At 38.7% G+C, this 17,728-nt stretch overlaps 2 protein-coding genes across 3 annotated transcripts; both read left to right on the top strand.

Moving 5' to 3' along the window:
- Positions 1 to 3,508: 3,508 nt before the first annotated feature.
- Positions 3,509 to 7,952, top strand: LOC104961787 (CD209 antigen-like). Of its 2 annotated transcripts, none has more exons than XM_010790125.1 (7): positions 3,509 to 3,833; positions 4,176 to 4,264; positions 4,738 to 4,836; positions 4,932 to 5,726; positions 6,274 to 6,416; positions 6,838 to 6,947; positions 7,032 to 7,952. In XM_010790125.1, the coding sequence occupies exons 2-7, from the start codon at positions 4,195 to 4,197 to the stop codon at positions 7,168 to 7,170; spliced, it is 1,356 nt and encodes a 451-aa protein (XP_010788427.1). In that variant the 5' UTR covers positions 3,509 to 3,833; positions 4,176 to 4,194; the 3' UTR covers positions 7,171 to 7,952. The 2 variants fall into 2 exon arrangements, with proteins under 2 accessions (XP_010788427.1, XP_010788426.1); XM_010790124.1 differs by having other exon boundaries at positions 3,511 to 3,833; positions 4,128 to 4,264.
- Positions 7,953 to 12,513: 4,561 nt separating this feature from the next.
- psmd5 (proteasome 26S subunit, non-ATPase 5) lies at positions 12,514 to 17,511 on the top strand. Its single transcript, XM_010790123.1, has 10 exons — positions 12,514 to 12,708; positions 14,355 to 14,499; positions 14,581 to 14,694; positions 14,775 to 14,903; positions 15,099 to 15,208; positions 15,359 to 15,501; positions 15,601 to 15,792; positions 15,938 to 16,047; positions 16,147 to 16,287; positions 16,712 to 17,511. The coding sequence occupies exons 1-10, from the start codon at positions 12,536 to 12,538 to the stop codon at positions 16,967 to 16,969; spliced, it is 1,515 nt and encodes a 504-aa protein (XP_010788425.1). The 5' UTR covers positions 12,514 to 12,535; the 3' UTR covers positions 16,970 to 17,511.
- The last annotated feature ends 217 nt before the right edge of the window (positions 17,512 to 17,728 follow it).

The raw sequence follows: 17,728 nt of genomic DNA, 5'->3' as shown, positions 1-17,728 counted from the left end.
TGACACATAATTTCCTCGAGCACCTAAGTAAGGGATGTTAATTCGATCTAAATTTGAATCAGATGTACTGATAATATCCGCAATATAAATCTTTAAACTTCTTCTTACCTTTAAAAGTCCGTCACGAACGGTCTATTATGCTGCAACTCTAGAGCTCTGCTAGCCTTGGCGCTAACTTCCGGGGAACGATTGAGAGGCTCCACGATCCGCCATTGCTGTAAAAAAGTGATCCATTGGAGTGAACGGAGATGACGTAACTCTCAGTCTATACGGCGCTGGGTCCCATGGAGGTCCACCGGAAGAGGAGGGACTTCGCCACTCTATTTAATGAGCTTGATGCAACGCACCTGAGAAGGCACACTCAGCAGAGGACAAACAATTCACTGTGAGAGAGTGACCAAAGACGCTGCTGGTAATAGATTTGTACAGGTATTTATCTGTTTGAAGACATGTTTGATTAAATGAATTATTATTTCTAGTCTTATGAGGTATTAAGCTAAAATATAAGATGCTGGAATATAATTTACTTTGTTGAGATGTATTTACTTTTGATTACATGTTAAGTTTAATTGTAACTTGATTGCATTTAAAAACCATGGAGCAGAAATGAAAGTGCTTGTTTAAGTATGGCATGTTTTTCATTGAAATGTTTATTTGACGCAAGGCAAGGCAAGTTTATTTATATAGCACTTTTCTGTATGCGACAATTCAAAGTGCTTTACAAAACAAATTAAAAGACTTTTAAGACTAAAGTGAATGAAAGTGTGTTTAAGGTTTTCAACCTAAATGATGTGACAGGAAGCTGAATGAAGGCTGAATGAAGCAAAAACGAAATCCACAATAACTCAAATAAAGAGGAAGGATTCAAATTTGAGTTGCCCCGTGTGTCCTTTTGGAGTGAATCAAGCCATTTTAAAGTTTTAGGTAGGAGGCAATCGAGCAAACCAAATCATAACTTGACAATATGGAATATACTCTATGTCCTTGCACAAATGTTATATAGCATTGTATTTCTATTTTTGTGTATATGTATTACACATTCTCCCTTTGATGCAGTTGAATATGAATAAATAAAACATATTTATTTTAAATACTTGTTCTTATGAGTCCCCTTTTTGTGTGGCCACTTCAGCCAGGTCAAACAAAACAGTTGCTCAAGGTTTCTGTTGACATGTCTTAGAATGATCACAGAAGGCATGATATAAATGTGCCCAGAGTGAAGTCCTTGTGGCGAGTTACCTTCGAATGCCTATTAAAGAAGAGAACAATTGTGAATAAATCTTTCTAAAAGTCTTTCATACATTCCTGCATGATTTCTATTTCAAGCCCTTACCCACACACCAAAGCATGTATATCTGGGGACCAGCATTGCTTTCTATATACCCATGGTTTTTGTCTCAGACTCCTTTTCACATATCATCTGATATAAAAAAACACTGCTCGTGCACGATAATAGAAGGGTGTAGCGGTTGGTGTCTGCTTTGTCAGGACTCCTTACTTCCTCTTAGTTTCTCTGCAGTTCAATCACTCATACACAAGGCCCTCAGCAGCCGAGGAAAAGGGTCACCACGGAGTTCAAGTATTTCATTAAGGTTTCCTCCAAAAGCCCTCAGAAAAAAAAGAAATGTACATTGTAAATACCATGATATTAAACATTTTCCATCCTACTATCTTTTATGTAGTGTCAAATAGCTTTGGGTTACTGCAAATTAACTAGGATTTACCATTTAGTTCTGCTATTTTAGTTTGTGCCATGGTAGAGCTTTTGCCTGCAACTAGATGCAGAAACCCATGAATATGAAGAGGAACAAGCTGTGTGACAAACTAAATGTGGATTACTAAAACATCCCCGACATAACATCGTGAATGAGATGGACTGAACAAATAGAACACACGTTCCCGCCTAAGTTCCTGACCTGCATGCAATTCTTCCAAACAATTCAGGCAAGGTTGAATTGTTGGTTGCCGGTCTCCCTTGAAAAAGAGATTGTTGATCTCAATGGGATTTTCACCTGGTTAAATAAAGGCTACAAACAAACAAACAAGCAAGGGCCGATTATGAGACCACAGTCATGGGCAGCGAAATGCCAAAGGATCCACCACCTTTTTCACCCTGGGGACAGACACACTTATGGCTGTCGTTAAGCCTCTTTCTGTTTTTAGTTGTGTTTCTTAGTATTTGTTGAGAATCTCTCTGTGATTTGGTGGCTCTTTGTTTTGGTATTTTTTGTCAGTGGTTATTTCCCTTTCTTTTTGTAGAGGCTTTGAGTCTCTTTCTGTAGACAATTTAAATTTTTGTTATTGTTTTTCATTGAGTGTTTTTGATTCTCTTAACAGCTCTTTTGCCTGTTTTTGTAATCTTTTGTGTTTGAGTGACTTTTAGTAGGGGAAGTTCACGAGGGGTGCTGACACACTGGGACCCTGGGATTGTGCTAGCGATAAATCCATGCGAACATACAAGAGAACACTTTCGCAATAGTCTATTCTTTGAGGATTTTAAAGATACATTAAAAATAATCATTACAATTTCCAATTAAAACAAGTCCATTGTAGTCCATTTGATGAGCACATTTCAATTTTTTTATATAATGAATTGTATTCAATATGAGACAGAAGTTGGACAAAATGAATATAAATGGGGGTCACATACTGCCACAGAGACGCAAGGTCTTCTGCAGGGTTGAGGTCCGGACAGATGGGAGGCATCACTCAAACAGCCAATGACCTCGTTGCAGCTTTTTATTTCCTGTTACTGTTTGTACGTGTATATATTCAGGATGGTTTGGGCCATATAGAGAATGCTGATGAAATGGCTGTTTCATGTACATCATGAGGTAACATTCACACAGAAGCCTGACATAGCAGAGTTAACATACTATGGAATCGTTAGCCAGGGTCATCAACTTGAATTGTCCAATGGTCAGAATTTTTCGGAGTAGGGCATGGATTAAAAAAAAAAACTGTCATTGTCTAACATTTTAACTTAACAGATTGATGTTACCCTTATCAACCCAAATCAATGTGGACTCGCAAAAACATGTAGAAACAATAATGAGATACTTATAATATGTCCTTATGGGGATAATAACGTTTATTGTAAATGAGCTTTGAGTTTGTTCCTATTTTTGCATGAAGTTACGGCACAACCTGCATTGAATTAACGGAAGCCCAGAGTAATTATTTGAACTCTTATATCGGGTTTTCTACTCACTGATAATAACAGAAGGATGGATTTACTATTCATATCAATAATTATCAAAATACTGTAAGATATTTTCCACAAAATGCATTTCCTTAAATATATGCATGCTGGAACGAAGTTGTGTAATGGATCTGACTCAGACTATTCCCCAATATGCTGAAGTAAAAACTGCACATTCTGCATCTTTGTGTTTTTGTGAAATCTTTGACATCCGTTCAATGTAACATCTGTTCACATTGTGAAATATTCCCTTGTGACCTTGGAGGAGGCAGGTGTTTATTATAACCAAAAACACCAACCAATTTCAGTGAAGAGTTTAAATGTGCTTATGGTAGAGGTGTTAAGATCAGTCTTGGAATGTTACATATATCTTGAGTTTAATTTCAATCATACCTAAACCAGATTGTTTGTATTAACTCAACAGCAATAGGAAGGAAGTGGCTCTGGCTCCGCCCACTGAACAAACATCAATTTCAAGTCAACTGGCCACAATTGTAAAGAGAGTAAGTTCGGACTGTATTGAAGCATAAGCGCAATGCTTTTGCAGGGTGAAGTTCTAGGAAGCCAGTAGGTGAGATTCTGCTATCCAAGATATCCAATACTTCATAGTGCATCTTTTCAAAAAGCACAGGTAAGGTTGACTTTGTTTATATCCTAAATTCATGGTGTTTAAGGTCTACGTTTGGTATTATTGCCCAATAAAATACTAAACCTAGAGATTCATATTTGTATTGCAACCAGCAAGTTTTAGCACCAAGACAATGTTTGCAGATTAATAAAGTCTGGATTATCCTATTCATGTCAGGACAGGAATTTACTGACAGGGAAGGAATTACAAATGGAGAGATTATTTATAATGACATTGTTGGGAATACCTATTCATGATATTTTAGAGGATATTACTACTGTTTTTTTTATTTGCTAGTGAGACCCCATTTCATGAAGCAGATCCAAACATGACCGTTGAGTACAGTTCCTCTACAGTGACAAACATGGATATGGACAACAACAAAGTTGGCTATAGCCAATTCTTTGAAGATGGCAGCAAGCTTAGGCATTCAGGTAATACACTAAGAATTTCCTTTCAAAATAATTTTCAGCTCACTATTCAGTTCCACATCTAACTACTTACCAACTTTGTATTTTAAGAAGGTACACATGGCACTTTGGGATAGCAGGGGGAAGTCAACTGACACTGATTAAATGTTGTCGACTTATGATGCTGATTATCTATTGGACAGATGTTTTGTATTTTTTCCACAAAGAATCCTGCAGAAGCACTACTTAAATCTTGTGTTAGATGAATTTAATTCCTCTGTTCATATAAATCAAAATCAAACAACACATACTAATATAAGTTACTGTCAGTATCAGCAGACTCCAGTTAAAAATGATATTGCCACCATTTTAATAAAGGTGGTACAGGTCATCACAAAAAACATTTGAGAAGCTTTGTGTTGGTATTTGTAATATTTTCTGAAGAACCTGCAGTTTCAATAATTTAAGTTTCTGCGTCTATTCTTGCTGTCCCTCAGTTTATGCTTTGAGGAACAGACCTTTCAAGCTTGCTACAGTCTGTCTCGGGCTGCTGTGCGTTCTCCTGTTGGCTGTGGTCATTGGTCAGAGTGTCCACTGTAAGTCCCTTCCTTGTCTCTGTCAAATATACTAGTTTCAAAAAGTTGGCTGATGTCATTTTAAAATAACTGTTATTTATCTCCATCTCCCACAGACAAAAAAGCAGAGCAAAACCATCAGAACAACTTAACAGCCATGAGTAACGAGAGAGAGAAGCTGCAGGAGAACATGAAGACGATGCGAAATGAAAAAAAAAACCTTGAGATGAAGCGCAATGACTTACAGCAAAAAAATGATTTCCTATCTAAAAGAAAAGTTGAGCTACAGATCAATAACAATATATTGACCAGAGAAAGCAGCAGTCTAAAACAAAGCCAAACCGAGTTAAAGGCCAATAACGATGCTTCCATCAAAGAGGTAGAACAGCTTAAAGCCAGTAAAGAACAGCTCCAGACTACTAACAATGACTTGTCTACTGCTAAAGACGTGCTACAAAAACAACACGATTCAGTGTTCAAACGCAAAAATGAGGTACAGGCCAGTTATGAATCAGTGACCAAAGAGAGGGACAATTTACAGAACAAATTCAATAATGCAACCAGATCAAGAGAGCAACTACAGTTGAAGTTCAATGAAATGATTAATAAAGTTGAGCATTTGCACGACAAGTACAACTTCTCCAACAGTGAGAAAGAGAAGATAGAAAGCAGTCACCAAAATCTAACAATATCCAAAGAAACGCTGCAGGCCACCTACGACGTGCTTGCGAAAGCCACAGATGAGTTGCGGACTAATTACAAGTCCTTGGTAAAGGAAAGGGATGAGCTTGAAAACACTTTCAAAAATGCCACTGTGGAGAAAGACCTGTTGAAGGTGAAAAATGACAACCTGACTACTGAGAGGGACGTGTTGCAGGTGGAGGTTGATAGACTAAGTGCAGCAGTTCCAGGTAAGCAGAAAGAATAAATAAGTAAAAATAACCAATTTGGCCCGAAAATGTATACATCTGGATTGAAAGGGAAAGATGCAACAACATTTGTTCTGATTGCTTTGAAGTCTGTCTATCTGCACCTGTAACAGTAAAAGATACATTTGTTATATAGCATTTTTAACAATTGACAAAGTCAGGATTGGGGTTTGATGGTGTCTTGATAGTCCTTGTGTCTTGCATTTTTTCTTTATACTGCATACATTATGTGTTATTACTTTTTCTGCAAATATAATGAACCATAACCCTAAAATCAGTATTCCCATGTTCCTAAACTATACACATAGTATGATAAGAAAAAAAACTAGCTTTTCAAGTTAACCACATTTTTTTAAATGTCTCCAGATTTTTGCAAAGGCAAGGCCAAAGTAAACTTCAAGTAAAATCCAAATTTCAGTTTGCGAACAAAGAGCATGTTTTAAATGTTCCAAGTTAACCACAGACACGCGCAAAAAATGCATTCTAATTTGTAAACATAATTGATTAATTCCTCTTTGGCATTTTTCAGCTAGCAACTGCCCCTCTGGTTGGACGAGATTTCAGAGCAGCTGCTACTTCACCTCTGTTGAAAAGATTAGCTGGCGTCTGGCCAGGGAAAACTGTCAAACCAAAGGCGCAGATCTGGCAATAATAAAAAGCACAGAGGAAATGGTTTGTCTTGTTCTGTTCATATTTCTGTTCCTGCACAAGTGAGTGTCAACATAGACATTGTCATTGATGGTGTTTTACTTTGTAAAGCTACACCAAACAATATTCTTACATTAACAAGATATCAATTGACTTTTTGCTCGGTTTTGGCTTGGAATAACATAGCTTTCACAAAAATTACAACGTTAATATGGCAAAAGTGTTCGGTGAATATTCACTAAATCGGAGTCGAGGGTCCCATATTTACTCTTTTTTATCTCTGTTTTTGGCCACCGCCGCCAACCGTGTGTATCTTTTTAATATGTTCAGCAATTTTTTGCTAACTTGAATTATACCATCATTTCATCTATCATTAATAAAGGAAATGCATCTATGACTTTATGTTTGCAAAACCTCTGCAATTGTTTTTCTCTGTCTCATATAGACCTTTGTGAATGGCTTATATTCAACTGATAAGGAAGTCTGGATTGGTTTGACGGATGCAGGAGTAGAAGGGCAGTGGAAATGGGTTGATGGGACACCGTTGACCACTCCGTAAGAAGCTTAACTCATCTTTAACAACCTCTGAGAATAGACTAGTATTTATGCTAATTGTATATGTCCCTCCTTTTTCTGCAGGTTCTGGGGTAAAGACCAGCCCAACAGCTTTGACGGTCGGAACCAAGACTGTGTGGAGTTCTGGCACCGTGCAACTGGGAACGGCGACTGGAATGATGAGAACTGTAATTTGGAACAAAATTTCATCTGTGAGAAGTAGTTTGCCTGCACAGAAAGACATATATAGATATAGATATAGATATGGCTAGTACTGATAATAATAATATAATTTGTGTGTAGCATATAACAAAAATGTAAAGACTGTAAATTGGAGATAATGGTTCTATATGAATATTATGTGACCAATTTACAGAGACTGACACAAAGCAGCTACAGTAAGAGCTATAACCGGAAATGGTATATATTTTTATGATTTTTGTATTATAAAGTTACATTTAGGACCTATCGCCTTTCTTGTGCTAGCGCAGAAAGTCATTGTATTGTGGCTTAGCGGGATTGATACTCTCATATACATCTGCAAAATGCTTTAAAGTGATCATATTAGTGGTTTAGTTCATTTACGGAGTTTCAGCTTGCTTTAAAATGTGTCCTGAGCCACCAGGTCCTGGTCAGCCAACAGCCTAAAGAAAGACAAACGTGGTGAAAGTCAAATATTTTCAGTCAATAGGTGAATAGTTGTTTTGCTTATATTATATATCGTATTAACATTTTTTGTACATGTTGATTAATGTAAACACATACAATAATTGATTTTAAATGAGAGAATCCAGCTTGAGCCACCACTCTAATAAGTTAATCTTCATGCAAACACTTAATTTGATTGTGTATGACATTTAGGGACAACAAAACATATATAACTTCATTAATCTGTAGTGTAGTGAATATGATCCAAGTAATGTGATATGGAAGTATTTGTCTGTATGTATGGAAGCCTATAGTGGACTTTATTAAAATGGCAATGTTATATTGTGAAAACAAGAATGTACTATTTTCACACAGGACTACCTACTGAAATCTGAATTGAATGCCATTGTATAGCAATATCGCACTAACAAAAAAGTCATGACTCTAACAAATTGCCAAAGGTAGCCTATGGTGCCATGAAGATGTTTGACGTCCTACTCAAAGCCCAACTTTCTTTAAAGGACAGTGCAAAGAGCATTGTCAAAAAAATTGGGGCTTTTAAAAAAACGTGGGTTAAGTAATGCTTGCACAATGTAAAATAAGGCTACATTGTTTACATTACATTTTCATTTTCAAATGTATTTAACATTTGAACATTGTCCACTGTGAAGCAGATAAATAGTCCCAAAGATTATTGTCAAATGCTGTTTTTAAATTGTTGGAATATTGCTTTTTTTATTTCCACCTAAATAATTCTTGCTTACTTGTTACTTATATTTAATTTAATTTAATATTTGAATATTGCCCAATATGCAGCAGTATGACTATAAGAATGTCTCATACTTGAAACAGTCCCAATCAAGCAGATGGGTTTTCGAGTGTTAAACTCTCCGTAATTAAATACTCAAATGTGTTTTATTGTTTGTTATTTTCAAAACAAGAGAGGAACACCATCCACAGCATGATACAACAAACCAGTATTACATTTCAAGGTGGACAACTCTGTCACATTGTTGACTGAATCCCCTCCAGCTTTTAGACTGGCAGTCCCATCGAAATCCTACTCATTCCTTTTCAGACAGCCTTCGCATTAGATGAAGAGTGTGTTCTCGTTTCTCTCTCAGTGCTGTAGGCGTTCCTTTCCAATTTCTTTCTCCTTAGTTCCTCTTGAAAGATTTAAATCAATGTTTTACCTAGTGTTCACAGAAACTTGAATAATAAGGAATCTTCACCCACATAAACTAAATGTTATCTGAGCATGATCTATTAACTATAATAGATTAGATTACCAGCACATTTAATTTAAGGACGTTTTTCATACTTGTGACAAAGGTATACCACTTATACTGCCACCACCATTAACAATAATAATCATAATTTATGATGAAGAAATTCATAGTTTAAAATCAGATTGCAGCTTAAAGGCCCGGTACACTGAGTTTAACATATAAGGATACCTTTATTTGTAATGAAGAGTATTACCAATTCTGGAAAAAAAACAGCTAACAATGTCCTCTGTTGCTCTCGAGAACCTTTTTTGAATTTGACATAAATCACCTAGATCAGGGATGGGCAACTTGGATGGTGGTGGGCAGTGGCGGCTGGTGGAAAATATTTTTGGTGGGGCTATGGAAATGGTGACAAAACCATACTAGGGCATTTAAAATCAGGAGACTAAATACGAACATTGTGTGTGTGTGTGTGTGTGTGTGTGTGTGTGTGTGTGTGTGTGTGTGTGTGTGTGTGTGTGTGTGTGTGTGTGTGTGTGTGTGTGTGTGTGTGTCATACTTGCCAACCCTCCCGATTTTCGCGGGAGACTCCCGCATTTCTCCCGATTTCTGATAAAATCAGATTTACTCACGACTGTTTCCACTCGGACTTTAATATAGGTACACCATTGTTTGGTTTCCATGGTAGCGCGTCTCTTTAGCAGCGCGCGCAACTCAAAGTCTGAGAGGGTGAGGAAGATGACAACTGAACAAGAATCGACAACTCGACCCTGTGATCACTCCTTTCCTGTAAAATACAGGTCCAGCCCACACATATGCTCCATGGTGCTACAGGCATTGCCCTCACAGCTACAATAAGCATGCAAATGTTAATCTACAGCTCCGGCGATCCACTAGCACCGGAGTCTACACCTACAGACGCAGCCATCCCCTATAGCGTCACCTTGGATACGAGTCTAAACAGACACACAGGCCAGGGCGCTGAAAGGGCGCCCTTTGACCANTAATTCCCAGCCTGACTTATTGTCCCAGTCCGGCCCTGTTGATAGGTGTGTGGGCTGTCTTTCATTTTGACACACAGAACAATGTTATAATAAACATACATACATGTATGTTTATTATAACATTGTTCTGTGTGTCAAAATGAAAGACAGCCCACACACCTATCAACAGGGCCGGACTGGGACAATAAGTCAGGCTGGGAATTATACACCCAGCCAGGCCACTACCAGTTTTCTTTTGTGCCATTTTCCTGGATTTATTTGTCAATATTTACAGCGTTGCTGCCCATAGTGATAAAACTAAACTTTAAATCTACTGCCCACAAATATGGACATGGGTTACTATTTAAAAAAAAGAAAGAAAAAAAGTGCAAATCTATTTAGGAACCTATCCATGTGAACTTTTTTGTAAGTGGAGGTGGACCTCATTTCTCTAGGGGGGTTCGGGGGCATGCTCCCCCGGTAAGATTTTTTTTAAATGTTGGACTTAAATGCATCAATCTGGTGCACTTTTAGGGGGAAATGAAGAGACTACACCCATATGAAACAGAACTGTTCACATTTAAATAATCATAAAATCATGAGAACATGGCCATAACCAATAACATACCATATCCAATATGAAAAACATTGAAACTTGTTTATTTATTTGTTTTTGGTTCATTTATAGTTGTGAGTGTGTCTGGGCTCCTGAACCAGCCTCACCTGTCTCCCTCCTCTCCTCCCTGCTCCTCTTTGAGGCAGCAGCAAAGACTAGTTTTAGCTCTCAACAAGTTTTTAAAGTTTATCTTACCTTTTTTCAACTAGTTAATTTTTTATTTTGTATTACTCCCCTTTAAATGGAAATATCTGTTTATATAAATGGTGACCAAACCGTTTGAGACCCACTGAGAACTTAGACTAAGTTAACTATCTAAACACTCAGAGAGTCCTTTACCTCATCTGAGCTGTAGTTATCAGTCTGAAAGGAGAGGACTCTCCTCCATAGGGTTGCCAACCGTCCCGTATTTGCCGGGACGCCCCCGTATTTGAGCCAAAAGGGGCGTGTGTAAAGGGAAAAATAAAAAATATCTTTCTGTTTGCGCGCAATGCAGTGTGTCTGGCTGCGTGCCTGTGCTGACTTTTCGTACAATGTCCCACTGTCTGGCTGCCTGCATAAAGTCAAGTGCTCGGCGCAGTTGTCGGCGAAATCTCGCTCCTCTGTTTTCATTTAAACAGCTCCTTATATCTGTAAGCGCTGCTAGCTAGCACCAGATGCTAACAACAACAATACACGTAAGGTCTCTCTCTCTCGCGCCACACATACACACACCCTCCCGGTCCTCCCGATGGCCAGTCGGTGCCTGCCGGTGAGCGTGGAAGTGTGGTCTGGCGCAAGCAGGCAGCTGGAGCGGGGCTGTCAGCATCAGCTTGTAGATTGTATTTTAAAGTCGATGCGCTCTGAAACTACGGGGCGACCGAGGACAAAAAATACATATGCGTTAATCGCGTTAAAATAATTAGTGGCGTTAATTTTTTTTTTAACGCCACAAGTTAACGCGTTATTAACGCGTTAACTTGACGGCCCTAAAACANTAAATAAGATTAACTAATGATTAAATGTTAAAACATATTAGTTTAATAAATGGTTTTGCTATTATGTATCTGTGATTTCATATGTGTTCATATTATGCTTTTCGTACAAAAGAATGCTCCAAACACTGACGAGAGATGATTTTCTATTATGATTGGCTGTCTCAATCATTGTGATTGAATGTTTCAATCTTATTATGTTGTTATTAATGTGATTGTTATTGATGTAATTGATGTTGTGTAAGTCCACACTCAAATCTGAAGATTCCCATTGATTTAAGTACTGAACAAATTATTATTAGAGTAAGGTTTTTAGGTTATCAAAATTGATAAAAAGAGAGGAACTGTTGGGGAAATATTTTCCAAGGCCCATAACTTTGACCCAGTTCATCAGTTCATACTGTCCTGACTGAGCACACGCACCTGTAGCCTTAGCTGCTGTGCTCTCAGTGTTTTGTCTCCCTGTTCCTGCCTGTTGGCCTCAGCTGATAGAGGTGTTATCATTCTATCTTGTTATCTAGCATGTTGATTATTCTCTCTGAACTAGCTAAATACATGGGTCTGGGGTAGAGTTCTTCAGAATGTATTGTGGCATCTCAACCGTGTGGTCAAACCGTGGCCCGTGACATGTCGTGTGAATTCTCCGGCCAAAGCTCCAAATAAACCATCAATGTTTTCCATCAAAGCTCCAGCTCTCCATCGTGTCTCTTTGAGTCCTGACTCCAATTATTTCAGAAGTTTCCCCCACAGGTATAACATACTGTATACGTGCTGATATTTAAATGGTTTGTGATACTATTCACAGGTGAACAGTACGAATTGGCCAACTGTGTGTTGTTTGATTACATTTAATTTGACCATATTGAGGGTTAAAGGACAATGTAGGCTACTTTGTCAAAGTTGCCCTCCAGGAAACAAAAGAAGACATTAAATAGTAATAAAGAATTTAGGGAATAGTAGATTTCAATGTATTTTTAACCAATATTCATATTAGCCCATAGTGGACAGGTTGAGGCAATGTGAAATCACATGCAGTCCCTCACTCTGTGCAGCTGGTGGCAGTAATGCGACATTCAAGATAGATGTTAACTGCCTAATTTATGACGTAGAAGAAGAAGTTCCCACAACATTGAAAGTCATGGCGGCTTCCATCGAGAGTTTACTGGAAGAAATCTCCGGCGTCGATGATCCAATTGAAGAACTACAATGTTTAAAAACGGCTTTATCATCCATTCCTCTGCGGGACCTGAGAGACTCGGTGAGCGGGCAGAGATTCAACGTGATCTTCTCTCTGTTACACTCAGATGACAAGTGGGTTCATCACAATGCGTTGTGTTTACACTGTAAATAATGCTGAGTCAGTCAGCTGTTCGTGTTTAATGTTGGTGTCGCAGTAGGTCCAAATACAGGAAGAGAATGTTTGTTAGTGGGGTTTCTAGCTGTAAAAGGCGTTATTTTACCTTTAGTAGTAGGTGTAAGCAAGCTAGCTAGCTTACTGTTACTACGATGCTACTGCCCAGATGTAAACACTGACACATGTAATCTGTATTATTGGCTTTAAAACGGAAATGCAATCACTGACTCAACTTTATGGTGTTTTGAATGTGTTTGGATGTACAACAGAGCAGAATTAGATGCCTTTTTCAACACGGTCCCCAAAATAAATGTATTCAGTGCATATGTAGAGACATTGACTGCTACTGTTTATTTGATATGATATTGAGATTTACAGACTGTGCGGCACCCTTCCTTTGCTTTGACAAAATACTCTTAACGTAAATAATCGCTTAATTTAAAGTTATGTTTGATTACAGAACCAATCAATAAAAACATGATGCTAATGTTTTAATTAACATTACATTACATGTCACTTGTTAGATGCTTTTATCCAAAGCGACTTACATACTCAATGCTGTGGACAATCCCCACATGAGCAATTTGGGGTGAAGTGTCCAGGGACACAATGACATGCTGACTGCAGTGGGGTTTGAACCTGTGACCATCTGATCCCCAGACCAAGACTCTATCCACTGCGCCACACCCTGCCATGGCAAACTTAACATCATGTTAATAAAAGGGCCATATCTCAGCGGTTTCACTTTCTGAAATGTGGACACTTGCTGGTTTTACTATCTATGTCTACTATGAGAGACACACTTTAGGCCTTAATGCAATTTAAATAGGCCAGTTTAAACTCTTAGTTTTTGTGATGGTACTTTTCTTTTTTTTAAGGAACATTTCATAGACCAAGGGATTGTTGATTCATTTAGAACAGTGTTTCTCAAACTTTTTCATACGAAGGACCACTTAACCAATAAAAAAACACTCGCGGACCACCTAACTCCACAAATATAAAAAAACACATCGTTTTTCTAGAACAGATTACAAATCGCCTGAAAATGGTACAAACAAGTGGCAACATGTGTGATGAAGGTGTTGCGCTGGGCTATATCATGCAATCGAAAGTTAAACTTAACCTCGCCCCATTGCGAAGATATTCCCGCGAGAGTGCGTAAAACTTTAATTAATTAATTAATTTCAAATGTTACCAATATACCCACGGACCACTAGGGGGCGCTCACGGACCACCAGTGGTCCGCGGACCAAACTTTGAGAAGCACTGATTTAGAAAATAATTGGAAGGCAGCCGTTAGATACATTTAATAATTGTCTTTAAATCCCCATGCACCAATGTTATAACAATGCAGTTATACCTTTCTTTTATTCTTCTTGATTTTTATTTCATTGCCATTATTATCATAATGTACACAGTTATGTTTGCACTATCATCTCATTCATCATCTTTATAATCATAATTTGTACATCTTGTTTTTACATTTACATGTTATACTACTAATATTTTGTGGACAGCCTCTCCTTGCATATTCATGTTTTTTTTATTCGAAATGTCCCCAGGAGATAAGTTGAGTTGTTATTGACACGAGCTGTGTTTACAGGGAGCAGGTTGAGCTGTGTGTGGGAATCCTTGAACGCATCTTACTGGCCCTGGGCCCCGTGACCCTGGCCCAGAGCTACAGGGCAGAGCTGCAGGGCGGGCTGACTCACCCTAATGACACCGTCAAGATACTGGCTCTGACGCAGGTAGGCTGCCGTCACACAGCACAGAAATATATTGTGTTGCTTTTAAACCGCTCACCTTGAACATGTATGTTTTTTTCTCAGATTGGTCGAATGGTGGAGCATCCAGAAGCTTCCACAGAAATCCTCAACAACCACGACATTCTTGCAGCAACCATCTGCTGCATTGGGGAGGAGAGGATGGACGTGGCAAAGCAGGTAAGGACCCAAGCAAATAAATATGTTGCATGGGTTTTCAATGATGCTAGAGTGGGTGCAATCATTGTTTTGTTTTTTAGGCCATTCAGTCGCTGTCCAAACTGAGTCACTCCAAGCCCGGCTTAGACAAACTGTTCCAAACCGACCTGCTGAAAGTCATCAAGGATGTGATGGCCACAAGTGACATCATCAGATACAGGATATATGAGGTACGTCAATTATTTGATTGACAAACAATTGTATTGCAAACTATATTTATTTTAATGGAATTGGTGGAAATGAAAACGTATCACATGTAGAAATGTCGCCAGAATGTGCAATCTTAGAATCAGTAATATTAATATACACACGTATAACATCTCTCCTATTGATTCCCTGACAAATACTTTACATTCTGCTTGCAGCTGGTGGTGGAAATCTCGTCTGCATCTCCCATTTCCCTCGGTTACTGCGCCAAAAGCGGCTTTATTGCTCTGCTGCTTGGAGAACTGACAGGAGACGATGTATTGACCAGGTGATCAAATGAATCATAAGAGACAGCAACTGAGAAATGACTGCATGATAAGTGATGCTACAGACTGATGCAAGTTGGCCTGACTGCTTCCACAGTATTTACTTTTCTGACATTCTGTTAATGTGTATCTGTTGTTGCCTCTTTCTCCAGAGCTACATCTATTGAGATGGTCTCGTCTCTAGCGTACACTCAGCATGGCCGCAAGTATTTGACCCAGCAGGGAATAATGGAAAAGGTCTCCAACATGATCAAAGGAGCGGACACCGACCCCTTCTCTGCACTCTACATTCCTGGTGAGTCTCTTATAGAAAAATGCTCTCAGAAAATACAGGAATACTATGTTTAGGTGGCGTATTCCTTCATTTAATACACACTGAATATAACTCCTGTAGGTTTGGTGAAGTTCTTCTTAAACCTGGCCATCATGGACAGCCCGCAGCAGGTGTGTGAAACCTACCCGGTCTTCCAGAACAAGGTTTTTGAGATGGCTCTGGATCCGGACCCTGCGATGATCGGGGTGGCTCTGGACACTTTGGGACTACTAGGATCTACTGTGGAGGGCAAGCAGGTCTTTCTCAAAACAGGTTAGCTTGGCATCTTTTACTGAAGTTCTCCCAGGTTTCATTTCATAAAAAACAAATGAGCAATGCCCCCTTTAAGAGGGTTAAACCTCTTGTATTTATAGCTCTCATTTGGGTCCTTTGTAACCGTTGTTCTGTTTGTTTTAAGGAGAAAGGTTTAAGGCTGTGTGGTTGAGGATGAGTAAGATTGCTGGCGCTGGAGCTACAGAGCTCAGAGTACGCAGCCTGGACGCCATATCACAGCTTCTCACTCTACAGGTATAAAAAGAATCATAATCTTAAGTCATTTCCTTAAAAATAAATCATTTTCTGAAGCAAAAAAGTGGTTACTTATGCATCAATTATGTTTTATTGCAGCCGGAGCAGCAGACAGAGGACCTGTTGGCCCTGACGGAGTCCTGGTTCCTTCTTTTGTCTAACCAGCCCATGGACATGATCCGCAACATCAGCACTCAGCCGTTCCCAGAGCTGCATTGTGGGGCCATGCGGGTATTTACTGTGAGTAATCAGCTGTTTATAACACTGTCCCTGTGTCCCTGACCCGTTAATAACCCGTACAAAAACAAAGACTATAACTGTAACATTTGAAAGACTTTAATAATAATAATAATTCATAGCATTTATTAGAGCGTTTTTCTGAGTGCTCAAAGTGCTTTACATTACATATTAGACATATTAGACATGTAACAGTGAATACTCTGGACAATACCCATAGAAGCAAATTGGGGTGAAGTGTCTTGCCCAAGGACACAATGGCTTGTCTCAGTGGCGGCTGAGGCGGGTTTTGAACTGATGTTCCCCAACGCCCCCTGATCTGATGATCAACGCTCTAGCCCACTGCACCAAAGCCACTTCAGTCTTGCATAATGCTATTTACAGTGCTGCCGTAATATCTTCATCATGTGTATTTGTGTCTTTCCAGGCCATTTCCACTCAGCTGTGGGGTCAGAAGTTGATGATCAGCACTCCCAGCTTCATGGAGTTTATTTTGGATCGTTCCGCGGGGCAGACAAAGGATGCCAAAGACGCTAAGTTTGATCTGGTGGGCTCTCTGGTGTGTTCGTCGACGGCAGCGGAGATCCTGGGCAGCCAGCACTACATCCGTCTGAAGAGTTACCTTCGAGAGGGGGCGTACTACATCTCTGCTGTGGCCGCCGTCTGCACCGAGGGCGCAGACTGATCCAACACTCAGAAACTTCTTCAGAAACAATCAGAGTTTCTGCTTAATGCTTAAGTACTCAGTAAGTGCCTTGTGCAATCTAACTGTGGGTCAACATTTTATACTCGGCTATTGTTAAGTGATACATTATGCTGTTTTTTATTAAACAGCAATAATATTTTTTGGTAGCAAATAAAATAACTTTTATGGTATGATTGAGGAGATTATATTTATAAGTGAATTTATAATATATGACAAAATCAATGGAACCTGAGTGGTTATTATAATTGGTGTTGTAGGAACATAATGTTTAACACACGATTAGTTACTGAGTCTTTACTGAGTACTTAAGCAATCATTAAGCTAGAGGCTTATAATTGATGTACGCTCAAATGTTTACCATTCAGTCACAAATCCATACCCTCATATTTTACAGTTCTTTTAATCTCATTAATCAGACTCCCACACTACTAATTCTTCAGAATTGTTTTGTGTCACGAATATTTTTGTTAATTAAACGGAAGGATTTTTTTGTAATAAAGAAGATGCATTCTGACGCCCTACGTGTTTGTTTACTTTGATTTTGTACAATAATTGAATAACTAAAGTTCACCCAGAAGAGCAGTTCTAGAAAAAGAAAGAAACACCACACTAAATAACTTATATAACTAATAATGTAATGTTGTAATTGAGGAGACTTTTCTCTTAAGTACAAGTTTAGTCTCACGTCAGTAAGTTAATTTAAATATAAAATCTTGTAACAATAATTGATAATAATAA

The sequence above is a fragment of the Notothenia coriiceps genome, unplaced genomic scaffold (assembly GCF_000735185.1).
Source record: "Notothenia coriiceps isolate Sejong01 unplaced genomic scaffold, NC01 NC01_scaffold00033771, whole genome shotgun sequence".
NCBI classification, from domain to species: domain Eukaryota; kingdom Metazoa; phylum Chordata; class Actinopteri; order Perciformes; family Nototheniidae; genus Notothenia; species Notothenia coriiceps.
This window is presented reverse-complemented; position numbering and strand designations above follow the sequence as displayed.

Bases quoted from the DNA above. Each gene is read 5' to 3' on its own strand.
- LOC104961787 (XM_010790124.1), top strand. From the start codon at position 4,159: ATGACCGTTGAGTACAGTTCCTCTACAGTGACAAACATGGATATGGAC. The intron at 5,727-6,273 runs GTAAGCAGAAAG...GGCATTTTTCAG, and splicing joins ACTAAGTGCAGCAGTTCCAG to CTAGCAACTGCCCCTCTGGT. The intron at 6,417-6,837 runs GTTTGTCTTGTT...TGTCTCATATAG, and splicing joins TAAAAAGCACAGAGGAAATG to ACCTTTGTGAATGGCTTATA.
- psmd5 (XM_010790123.1), top strand. From the start codon at position 12,536: ATGGCGGCTTCCATCGAGAGTTTACTGGAAGAAATCTCCGGCGTCGAT. The intron at 14,695-14,774 runs GTAAGGACCCAA...TTTGTTTTTTAG, and splicing joins GGATGGACGTGGCAAAGCAG to GCCATTCAGTCGCTGTCCAA. The intron at 15,502-15,600 runs GTGAGTCTCTTA...TAACTCCTGTAG, and splicing joins CTCTGCACTCTACATTCCTG to GTTTGGTGAAGTTCTTCTTA.